This window comes from Gopherus flavomarginatus, chromosome 5 (genome assembly GCF_025201925.1).
Source record: "Gopherus flavomarginatus isolate rGopFla2 chromosome 5, rGopFla2.mat.asm, whole genome shotgun sequence".
Lineage (NCBI taxonomy): Eukaryota > Metazoa > Chordata > Testudines > Testudinidae > Gopherus > Gopherus flavomarginatus.
Window position 1 is genome coordinate 24803312 of NC_066621.1, and position 12307 is coordinate 24815618.

At 55.1% G+C, this 12307-nt stretch overlaps 1 protein-coding gene across 2 annotated transcripts in view; it reads left to right on the plus strand.

Annotated features, from left to right (window-relative positions):
• CACNA1S (calcium voltage-gated channel subunit alpha1 S) overlaps positions 1-12307 on the plus strand; it is a 111464-nt gene that overhangs the window by 44961 nt on the left and 54196 nt on the right. For both annotated transcript variants that reach the window (XM_050956069.1, XM_050956070.1), the window contains exons 20-25: positions 4355-4461; positions 5859-5946; positions 6836-6943; positions 7798-7850; positions 10479-10625; positions 10946-11147. In XM_050956069.1, the coding sequence (XP_050812026.1) occupies positions 4355-4461; positions 5859-5946; positions 6836-6943; positions 7798-7850; positions 10479-10625; positions 10946-11147 (705 nt within the window). The remainder of the gene's footprint in view (positions 1-4354; positions 4462-5858; positions 5947-6835; positions 6944-7797; positions 7851-10478; positions 10626-10945; positions 11148-12307) is intronic.

A 12307-nucleotide genomic window follows, 5' to 3' on the forward strand; every position in this document is an offset into this window, starting at 1 on the left:
AATCCCCGCAAAAATTTTTCAAAACAAAAGAATAAGAGGTTTGGAAATTTTCAAAATGTTGTTTAGAATTTGATGTCCTTTCTTTTTTTATTTTTACATTATTTCATAACATGGCAGGAGTAACAGTGCATAATATGTTTCCATCAGTACGAACTAGCAACTGCCATTAATGTACACCCATAATATGCCCTATTACTGTGACATATCATAATATAATAGTAGAAATTAGGGCTGTTGATTAATCGCAGTTAACTCATGCAATTAAATAAAAAAGATCATGATTAATCGCAGTTTTAATAACACTGTTAATCAATAGAATGCCACTTGAAATTTGTTAAATATTTGTGGATGTTTTCCTACATTTTCAAATCTATTGATTTCAGTTACAACACAGAATACAAAGTGTACAGTGCCCACTTTAGACTATTTATTACAGATATTTGCACTGTAAAAATGATAAATAAAAGAAATAGTATTTTTCAGTTCACCTCATACAAGTACTGGAGTGCAAGCTCTTTATTGTGAAAATGCAACTTACAAATGTCGATTTTTTTGGTTCCACAATTGCATTCAAAAACAAAACAATGCAGAACTGTAGAGCAGGGGTGGCCAACCTGTGGCTCCGGAGCCACATGCGGCTCTTCAGAAGTTAACATGCGGCTCCTTGTATTGGCACCGACTCCAGGGCTGGAGCTACAGGCGCCAACTTTCCAATGTGCCGGGGGGGGGCCTCACTGCTCAACCCCTGGCTCTGCCACAGGCCCTGTCCCCACTCCACTCCTTCCCGTGCCCTTCCCTGAGCCTGCCGTGCCCTCGCTCCTCCCCCCTCACCCCTAGAGCCTCCTGCATGCCATGAAACAGCTGATCAGGAGGTGCGGGGAGGGAGGGGGAGGCACTGATCGGCAGGGTTGCCGGTGGGCAGGAGGTGCTGGGAGCGGGGGTCAGGTAGCTGATGGGGGGCTGCTGACATATTACTGTGGCTCTTTGGCAATGTACATTGGTAAATTCTGGCTCCTTCTCAGGATCAGGTTGGCCACCTTTGCTTTAGAGCAGTGGCTCTCAAACCATTTTTACTGGTGACCCCTTTCACATAGGAAGCTTCTGAGTGCGACCCCCATTATAAATTAAGAACATTTTTTTATATATTTAACACCATTATAAATGCTGGAGGCAAAGCAGGGTTTGGGGTGGAGGTTGACAGCTCACGACCCCCCATATAATAATCTTGTGACCCCCTGAGGGGGTCCCGAACCCCAGTTTGAGAACCTCTGCTTTAGAGCCTACAAGTCCACTCAGTCCTACTTCTTGTTCAGCCAATCACTCAGACAAAAAAGTTTGTTTACATTTACTGGAGATACTGCTGCCTGCTTCTTATTTACAATGTCACCAGAAAGTGAGAACAGGCGTTCGCATGGCACTTTTGTAGCTAGCATTACGAAGTATTTACATGCCAGATATCCTAAATATTCGTATGCCTCTTCATGCTTTGGCCACCATTCCAGAGGACAGGCTTCCATGCCGATGACGCTTGTTAAAAAACTAATGCGTTAATAAAATTTGTGACTGAACTCCTTGAGGGAGAATTGTATGTCTCTGGCTCTGTTTTACCTGCAGTCTGCCATATATATCATGTTATAGTAGTCTCGGATGATGACCCAGCACATGTTCATTTTAAGAACACTTTTGCTGCAGATTTGACAAAACGCAAAGAAGGTACCATGTGAGATTCCTAAAGATAGCTACAGCACGCAACCCAATGTTTAAGAATCTGAAGTGCCTTCCAAAATCCGAGAAGGACAAGATGTGGAACATGCTTTCAGATGTCTTAAAAGTGCAATATTCTGAGGCAGAAACTACAGAACTCGAACCAACAAAAAAGAAAATCAATCTTCTGCTAGTGGCATCGGACTCAGATTATGAAAATGAACATGCGTCAGTCCGCTCTGCTTTGGATTGTTATCGATCAGAACCCATCATCAGCATGGATGCATGTCCTCTGGAATGGTGGACGAAGCATGAAGGGACATATGAATCTTTAGCGCATCTGGCATGTAAATAACTAATGATGCTGGCTAGAACAGTGCCATGAGAATGCCTGTTCTCACTTTCAGGTGACATTGTAAATAAGAAGCAGGCAGCATTATCTCCTGCAAATGTAAACAAACTTGTTTGTCTGAGCGATTGGCTGAACAAGAAGTAGGACTGAGTGGATTTGTAGGTTCTAAAGTTTTATATTGTTTTATTTTTGAATGCAGTTATTTTTTGTACATAATTCTACATTTTTTAGTTCAACTTTCATGATAAAGAGATTGCACTACAATACTTGTATTGGGTGAATTGCAAAATACTATTTCATTTGTTTTTTACAGTACAAGTATTTGTAATAAAAATAAATATAAAAGTGAGCACTGTACACTTTGTATTCTGTGTTGTGATTGAAATCAATATATTTGAAAATGTAGGAAACATGCAAAAATGTTTAAAGAAATGGTATTCTATGATTGTTTAACAGCGCGATTAATCATTTTAAACTTTTTTAATAGCTTGACAGCTCTAGTAGAAATATTATTTTACTATATTTTATTCTAAAACCCTTTAAGGGCAGCTGCCCCTTAGCATGGATTGAACTAGCTTCTCTTTTCTTTTAGATCAAAATGTCTCCTGATTGTGTTGTAATGGAATAGTTTGACACCTGGAGTTAAAATGCAAACAGGAGATGTTTTGACCTAGAAGAGAAGAGAAGATGTTTCAATCAGTGCTAAGTAGCAGCTGCCCTTAACTGCTTTAAAAATGCACAGATGAATTGATTCCAAGGCCAGAAGGGACCATTACAATCATCTGGTTTCAGGGCCGGTGCAAGGATGTTTCACGCCCTAGGCGAAACTTCCACCTTGCACTCTCCCTCCACCACCGCCGCCCTGAGGCACCCCCCCTGCGGCAGCTCCCCCCCTCTGCCCTGAGGCGCCCTCCTTGTGGCAGCTCCCCACCCCCCACCCTCCGGCCTGAGGCACCCCCTCACCCAGCTCACCCCTGCCCCGCGCACGAGCACCCTGAGCACACTGTGGCTGCTTCACTTCTCCCGCCTCTCAGGCTTGCAGCACCAATCAGCTTAGGCGTCAAAAGCCTGGGAGGCGGGAGAAGTGAAGCAGCCACGGCGTGCTCGTGGAGGAGGCGGGGCAGGGGTGAGCTGGGGCAGGGAGTTCCCCTGCATGCCACCCCCATCCCTTACTTGCTGCAGGTGACCCTCCCCGCACTCCCCTGCCCCAGCTCCCTCCGCCTAAATGCCGGCGGCGACCAGGGCAGCCAAAGATCTGGCTGCCGCGGTCACTGCCAAAGAAAATGGCGCCCCCCAAATGCTAGTGCCCTAGGCGACCGCCTAGGTCGCCTAAATGGTTGCACCGGCCCTGTTTGGTTTGACCTACTATGTGACACAGACCATAGAACGTAGAAAATGCCTTTAGAAAAACATCCCCTCTTGATTTAAAAATTGTCAGTGGTGGAGTCTCCACCATGAGCCTGGGTAAATTGCTCCAATGGTTAATTACCTTCACTGTAAAAAATTTACACCTTCTTTCCAGTCTGAATTTGTCTAGTTTCAGCTTCCAGCCATGGGACTCTATGCTGTCGTTCTCTGCTAGATTGAAGCACTCGTTATTAAATATTTAAAATAAAATCAATATAATAATTAAACGATTGTCATTGTACGACACCAGTAGTAGTAGTGCATGCCACAGCCATGCCATTAAATAATATAAAAACAAAAATATTAAACAAAAAAAAAATAAAACAAAACAAAATTTCAAAGTGTTCCAGAAACCAACATTTTTCAAAACATCCATTTCATGGGATATTTTGAAAATGTTTTTTTTTGTTCCAATTGGGAACAAAACCAAATGATGATGTGTCGAAATTTCCCACGAAACAGAAATGCTGAGTTTTGACCAGCTCTGCTCCTGAGTCCCGCCCTAGACGGAGCAGTTGGAGAAGGCCCTGCTGGCCGTGCTCTATTGTGGCCAGTTGGTAGCCCAGGGAAGCATTTGTTTAGTGGCTGTCAGCCCAGTTCCTAGGCCACAGGTGTCTGCCTGAGAAAAGCACCATAACAATTGGTGGCTGGGCCAAGAACGGTTGGTGGAGAATGAACTCCCTGGAGAGGCTTCTGTGGGGTGGGGCTGAGGCTCGCTGGCTCGGTGGTACATGATAAGCTTCCTTTACTGTGCCTATTCTGCGGATCTAGAGAGGACTTAAGTGTCCAGGGCTCCAATCTGGCTTCTTTCATGAGCAGCAGTCACTAAAAAGAAAGGGGATCAGAGGTGACCTGCTCCGTTCCCATTAACTCCTCTCTGCTCCCCTTCAGATGACTGCATACGGTGCATTCCTTCACAAGGGGTCCTTCTGCCGGAACTACTTCAACATCCTGGATCTGCTGGTGGTTGCTGTCTCCCTCATCTCCATGGGAATTGAGTAAGCGCCCGTTGTAGCAACAGGTCTGCCTGTTCAGCAGAGGATAGGGCCATCTGTTATGCTGCCATCTACGTTGGCAATAGAGATGTAGGATGGGTTAGGCCATTGGTCTGTCTAGCCTAGTATCTCACCTCCAGCAATGACCAATAACTGATGCTGCAGATGGTAGGGATGCACCTGGGCAGACGCAGGGCTGTAGATGGAGGGTGGGGAGTAATTCCCTCCTGATCCCTGTGCCAATCAGCCTGTGCTCAGAAGCATGTGAGTTGGTTGATTCCCCTTGTATTAGCATTCATACACTATTCAGTGCCACAAAGTCATCCACCCACACTGTTGGGAGTAAGGAAATAAACAACCCCTGAGAATGGGGAGGAGATACGCAAGGATTTTGTGGGCAGGCACCCACTTCAATCTGGAATTGCCTTCCTCCTCCCCCAAGTTCCTTCAGGACTCCTGGTTCTGTTCCTCACAGTGGGTGGGAATGTGGCCTAGGGGCTAGGGCTCAGGACAGGGATGTCAGCGATCCTGGGGCCTAGGCCCAACTCTGCTACTGATGTACTGTGCAGCTGCCTGCCCCTTACAGGAATGGTGGGAAGTGCCCGGAAGTGCTGCCTTTGGGGAGCTCTGTCAAACTGGATTGCTCTCCTCTCCTAGAACGCATGACAGCCTGGCCCCGCCAGAGCATGACTCCCAGCCTGTCCTCTGGCGCCTGCCGCTCTGCCCACCCCGGCCTGCCCCACAGCGCACCCCCTCCCGCTCCGCACCCCCCAGCCTGCCCCCTGCAGCACACTGCCAACCTGCATCACAGCGCACTCCCTCCCACTTTGCACCCCCCAGCCTGCCCCCTGCAGCACATCGCCAGCCTGCCCCCACAGCATGCCCCTTCCCACTCTAAACCTCCCGGCCTGCCCCCACAGCATGCCCTCTCCTGCCCCTGCCACTCTGCACCCCCCACCTGCCCCCTGCAGCACGTCAGCCTACCCGCCCAGCACGCCCCTCCCACTCCTGCCTCTCCGCACCCTCCACCTGCCCCCCTGCAGCACACCGCCAGCCTGCCCCCCCCAGCATGCCCCCTCCTTCCCCTGCTGCTCCACATCCCCTGGCTTGCCCCCTGCAGCACACCGCCAGCCTGCCCCCCAGCACGCCCCCTGCTGCTCTGCACCCCCAGCCTGCCCCCTCCAGTACACCCCCTCCTGCCCCTGCCTGTCCACCCAGTCCGCCCCCTCCTGTCCCTGGCAGGTACAGCTCCCCTGCCCATGTTGGAGGGGCACAGGTGTTTGCTCTCCCCTGATATGTCGCTGCAGGACAGTTTGGCTCCCAGCGGTGTGTGAGGAGCTGATTTATCTGGCCAGGCCCCAAGCTGGCTGAGTCACCCTGTCTCCCCCTACCCTCCCCAGGTCCAGCACCATCTCCGTGGTGAAAATCCTGAGGGTGCTGAGAGTCCTGCGACCGCTGCGGGCCATTAACAGAGCGAAGGGGCTGAAGGTGAGAGCAAGGCGGGGACAAGGGCCCTCCATAGGGGCTGGACTCGGCCCCCCTCAGATCTACCACAGGAATCCAGGGCCTGCCAGCTCATGGTCCATCTGAGCAGGATCCCAGGACTGCATGTCCCAGGGCTCAGGCCATCTGATTTCACTCTCACCTGGGTGTTTAGTTAGGTGTTTGTGGGCAGCTGGGAGGCAACCCATTGGTATTGTACTAGGTCCCCTGTCCGTGTCTGGGATGGCCAATTCCCCTGCACACCGGTGTGGTGCCGGGTCCCTAGTCTGTGTCTGGGATGACCAATTCCCCTGCACACCGGTGTGGTGCCGGGTCCCCTGTCCATGTCTGGGATGGCCAATTCCCCTGCTCACCGGTGTGGTGCCAGGTCCCCAGTCTGTCTGGGACGGCCAATTCCCTTGCACATTGGTGTGGTGCTGGGTCCCCCGTCTGTGTCTGGGATGACCAATTCCCCTGCGCACCGGTGTGGTGCTGGGTCCTCCGTCCATGCCTGGGACGGCTGCATCCCCTGCGCACTGGTATGGTGCTGGGTCCCTGTCCGTGTCTGGGATGGCCGATTCCCCTGCGCACCGATGTGGTGCTGGGTCCCCAGTCTGTGTCTGGGATGGCCAATTCCCCTGCACACCGGTGTGGTGCTGGGTCCCCCGTCCGTGTCTGGGATGGCCAGTTCCCCTGCGCACGGGTGTGGTGCTGGGTCGCCCGTCTGTGCCTGGGACGGCTGCGTCCCCTGCACACCAGTGTGGTGCTGGGTCCCTTGTCCGTGTCTGGGATGGCCCCTTCCCCTGCACATGGGCACGGCCGATACCCACAGCAGGTCATGGTACTGTAGGCCCGGCCTACCTCTGCATTGGCCTCTCTCTCTCTCTCTCTCTAGCACGTAGTCCAGTGCGTGTTCGTGGCCATCAAGACCATCGGTAACATTGTGATTGTCACCACCCTGCTGCAGTTCATGTTCGCCTGCATCGGGGTGCAGCTCTTCAAGGTGAGAGCCCCTCCCGGCCAGAACCCAGCGCTGGTACCCCCCACCTTCCCTGTCTCGGGGAGAGCTGGGGTGGAGCTGAGCTCAGGGAAGTGCCAGGGGGTGGCTTCCCTTCGTTTCCTTTAAGACAGGGGATTCGTCCATTTCATAAATTCAGAGGGAGGCCGAGGACCATCCCCTGCCATCCCCTTGGGGGTACCAGCACGCTGCAGGCAGAACAGGGCAGTGTATGCGTAGTCTATGACCAAGCAAGGTAGCCCAGTGGCCCAGTGGGAGTCAGCCAATTTGGAGGTGTCTTCCCAGCTTTGGGGCTGACCAGCCAGGTAGCCTTGGGCCAGTCCCTTCCCCACCTGTGACTCGGTTTTCTTCCGCCGCTCCAGCTCCCCACCGAGTTGTGCAGGATCACAGGTGTTTCCTCCTGACCACCCATGGCACTGCAGGCAGGTCTGCGCTTGTGCTGTTGGGCGAATGGATGAGGTCGACGTGACTCTGGCTAGAAGTGCTATGGGTTGCTGCATCCATGGTCTGGCCTTTGGGCCCTGCAGGGACTGTCGGTGCTGCTGACTGCACAGGGAGAGTTGAGGGCTGGCACATCTAGCTGGGCTCTAACCACCTCTAAGGAAAGCCCAGCTGGGGTAGGGCCCAGACTCTCACGGCCGGCACTAACCAGCCTCCTTTCAGGCTGGAATTGGCCGTGGAGATGCTGCCCCCTGAGTCGGGGCTAAGCCGTGGGGTCAGGTCAGGATGTACTGCAGTTGCCAGCAGCTGCCCTTGTCCTTGCTCCCCAGGTCTATCAGTCAAGCCCCCTGCAGTTCACGGTACAATCCCTGATTCTTCTGCTCTCTGCTTAAACCTAGGGGAAGTTTAGCAGCTGTACGGATCCTGCCAAGATGACAGAAAAGGAATGCAGGTAGGCGCCCCCTGTCGTCACTGCATGCACATCACAGCCAGAGCGCGGGGACTGGTGGGGAAGGCGAGGAGCCAGTCCTGGTTTGTTGTCCCTTGTGCTCACAGCGGAGGAGCCCAGGTGCGGATCTCTATGCAGAGCAAAGCCTGCAGCACAGGGCAGTTTGCTCTAGGGGGCAGAGAGCCGAGGGGAGTGTTGAATGGCCAGGGGCAAGGAGGAGTTGGGCTCGTAAGCCAGAGGAAGGCCAGGCCAATGGTTAAGGCACTAGCAGGGTTGCCAGGTGTCCGGTTTTCAACCGGAACGCCTGGTTGAAAAGGGACCCTGGAAACTCCGGTCAGCACCACTGACCAGGCCATTAAAAGTCCGGTCAGCAGGACAGCGGGGATAAGTCAGGCTCCCTGCCTGCCGTGGCTTCTGGAAGCAGGAGCATGTCCCCCCTTTGGCTCCTATGTGTAGGGGCAGACAGGGGGCTCCGTATGCTGTCCCCGCCCCAAGTGCCAGCTCTGCAGTTCCCATTGGCCAGAAACCACAGCCAATGGGAGCTGCAGGGGGGGTGCCTGCAGACAGGGCAGCGCGCAGAGCCACCTGGTCATGCCTCCACGTAGGAGCCAGAGGGGCAACATGCCATTGCTTCCGGGAGCTGCTTGAGGTAACCACCGTCCAGAACTTGCACCCCTGATCCCCTCCCACGCCCCAACCCCCTGCCTCAGCCCTGATCCCCCTCACACCCTCCAATCCCCTCGATCCTGGCTCGGAGCACCCTCCTGCACCCCAAACCCCTCATTCCCAGCCCCACCCCCGAGTCTGCACCTCCATCTCTGAAACCCCTGCCCTAGCCTGGAGCCACCTTGCGTACCCTGAACCCCTCATTTCTGGCCCCACTCTGAAATATACACACCCAGCCCAGAGCCCGTACCCACTCCCACCCCCTAGCCCCCTGCCTCATCCCGGAACCCCTTCCCATACTCCGAACCCCTCGGCTCCATCCCCCAGCTCAGAGCCCCTCCTCCACCTCAAACCCCTCATTTCTGGTCCCACCCCAGAGCCTTCATCCCCAGCCAGAGCCCTCACCCTCTCATGCATCCCAACCCCCTGCCCCAGCCTGGTGGAAAAGAGGGAGTGACTGAGGATGCGGAGAGCGAGTGACAGAGGGAGTGAGTGGGGGACAGGGCCTGGGAGGCAGGGCAGGGCTGTTCAGTTTTGTGCGAGTAGAAAGTTGGCAACCCTAAGCTTGGGACTGTCTTGTGTTTTATGGAACGACCTGGAAAAGCTCTTTCAGGTCTTCTTCACTCATCGTCAAAAGCAGGAGCAGAAGATGGCAGCCCCAGACATGGGTGGTGGGTATAAGAGGCCAGAGGGGGCTAAGCCTCCCCAAACAGCTGGCCTGCTGCCTTTGGAGTGCACCGCTGCTGAAAGCGTGGGCACCCCGGCTGTGGTCCTGCCCACACTCCGCCCCGAGCTCCTGCTCCCACTCTTCCTCTTCCTGTCCCCAGTCTGCTTGCGGGAGGGGGCGAAGAAACACGCATGCATGAGGGGTGAGCGGCTGGAAGCTGGTGGGCAGGCAGGGGAACCCTAGAGAGGGGGTGAAGAGGCGCGGGTGGGGATGGGTATGAGTGGGGCAGAAGCTGGAGCCAGGGCCGGCGCTTCTATTAAGCAACCCTAGGCTGTCGCCTAGGGTGCCAGGATTTGGGGGGCGGCATTTTGTGCACTCTCCATGGGGCGCACGGGAGCTTCCAGTTCTGCTCCCATTGTGCCTCCAAAGAAGGACCTTCTGCTGACGTGCCGCGAAAAACAGCGGCAGGCAGCTGAGCAGCTCAGTGACTGCTGCTGTCGCCTGCGGCATTTCGGCGGAGGATCCTTCTTCGGTGGTGCAATGGGAGTGGAACTGGAAGCTCCCGCGCACCCCATGGGGAGCGCACAAAATGCCGCCCCCCGAATTCTGCCTAGGGCGCCAGAAACCCTGGCGCTGTTCCTGGCTAGAGCAGGACGGGGCCATGATCTGGCCACATGCAGCCTCCCCAAGTGGAGGAGTCATGCGCTGCCCATGTCCCCAGGTGTTATGTCACCTTTGCAGGTCCCCTTTCAGACACCCTGGTGGGTGGAGTACGTGTCTGGGTTTATAGGGGGCTGACCTGGGGCTTGAGTCTCCCTGGCTGTGAAAGGGCAGAGCTCATCCTGGATGGCAGGATTTGACGTGCATGTGGTGGGATTTGCCAAGCTGCTCCAGCCTGTAGATCCAGGCTGCCAACTGATCCCAGGTACTCCAGAGAGAGGCACCAAGGGTGGATCTTGGTGAAGCTGCTGTGTGGGTTGTAGACGGGTTGTAGCCCTGGCATCCACAGGTGATCCTTCCTCAGCACACCCTGATTGCATGAGTGCCGATTCCTGTTATTGTCAGAACTCACATACTTGGCCATGATGCTTGTCATGACCAGCATTGGCCTCTGGCTTCCTGCAGCTGTGAGTTCCCCAGGTTGATCTGGTGAGACAGTACCATGCTCTGAGCAGCAGGGAGTCTTCAGCAGGCGGGCGTGCGTGTGTGTCATGGGCAAGGGGACTGGAGAGTTTCTGGGCCCAGTTCCCCACTCGCTCACCCCTTGTCTATAAATGCACCGCCGCCTCCCGTTCCAGGGGCTACTTCATCGTGTACTTGGATGGCAGCCCCACGCAGCTAAGGCTGCACCAGCGCGAGTGGGTGCACAATGACTTCCACTTCGACAATGTCCTCTCAGCCATGATGTCGCTCTTCACTGTCTCCACCTTCGAGGGCTGGCCGCAGTGAGTCCACGGGGGGGGGAGCACACAGCATGGGGGCTGGGCACTGGGTCAGGCTGCACAGGGGGAGATCCCAGCGCCCCACTGCCACTGCTGCCTGGCTGGGGAATGCCACATGAGGGGACTTCTCCTGAAGGTGGAGAAAGACCCTCCCACCCCCGATCAAGGGCACAGAGGTGCCAGTGCAGTCAAAGGGGAAGCAGCTGTCTGGGATGTCCTGACCTCTCTGCCTTAGCTCAGCTGGACTGCAGCCCCTACCCGCCCCCCCCCGACCCTTGTGCAGCCTGGTAAACTGCATGCTCTCTGCTGGCCCCCCACCCAAGGCTGCTGTATAAGGCCATTGACACCCACACCGAGGACATGGGCCCCATCTACAACTACCGGGTGGAGATTGCCATCTTCTTCATCATCTACATCATCCTCATCGCCTTCTTCATGATGAACATCTTCGTCGGCTTCGTCATCGTCACCTTCCAGGAGCAGGGTGAGAGCGAATACAAGAACTGTGAGCTGGACAAGAATCAGGTACTCCCTGTGGAATCCCCCCCACGGAACCTCCCCTACCCTGCAGAGACCTCCCTCTGATCCCCCAGTCTCCTCCCACCCCAGCCCCCATGACCTGGGTAACCCCCGGTTCCAGGGATGCCCAGGCTCTGGGTGCGAGGAGCCAGTTGTACTAGAGCTAGGTGCCAGGGTCTGGATGTGGCTAAGCGTGCGGGATGAGTGCCAGCCGGACGAGAGCCGGGGTGCCCTAGCTGGATGTGAACGAGGCAAGACCAAGGTGCAGTGGAGCCCAGGCAGGAGAGGCTGGGAGTCCAAGCACGAGGGTGTGTCCAAGCTGCAGAGTTGAAAGACAAGACCCCCTGTTCTTCTGTGCCTCTCTCTGTCTGCTCTCTGACACCTTCACTGACACATCCAGGCTTGGCCACCACGCTGGGAGCCCAGGATGGTTCCCATAAGCCAGGCTGCACTGACGGAACGAGACTCACCACCATGGCGCCTCCTGCTGGCCATTCTGGAATTAGCTCAAATCCTTCCACAGGGCGGCCTCCTCCGGTGGTGTCTCGCTTGCCATTACTCCCACTTTGCTGCTTCCACCACTCTGTGACCCATGTCGCTCCTTGGCGGCCTCTTCTCTCCGCTGTCTCCCACCCCTTTTGGGGGGACTGGCAGTCTATAGTCCAGCCACTCGCCTCAGTGGCCAGCTGCAGTCACCAGTCTAGTCCCTTGCTCCAGGGGCAAACTGCGGACTGTGTGGGCCACTTCCCTCAGGGCAAGTGGGGGGCAGCCCTAGCATGTTGTCTGCCCTTCCTCCGGGGCCTCAGTCTGGCAGCGGTCAGCCAGAAGCTCCTTCTGCTCTGCTCCCCTGCCCAGCATTGCTCTAGCCACGGTGCTCCTCGGCACCCAGTCCTTCTCCCTAGCAGGCCCGGAAGAGATGCCTTCTGCTCTGTTGAGTAGCCCTTTATATATGGCTTCTGCTGGCCCTTATTGGCCACTGCAACAAGCCACCTCCTGATTGGCTCGCTTAGTGAGCCCTCCTCTAATCGGAGGGTTCTGCACAGGCTCCCTCTGGCCTGCTTTAACCCTTCCTCCCTGTGTGGGGCAGCCGCCCCACCACACTAGTGTATTGGCTATGTGGGAGCAGCACAGTATCGACCCTTTGGGCTGCAGTGGGGCCTGTCCCA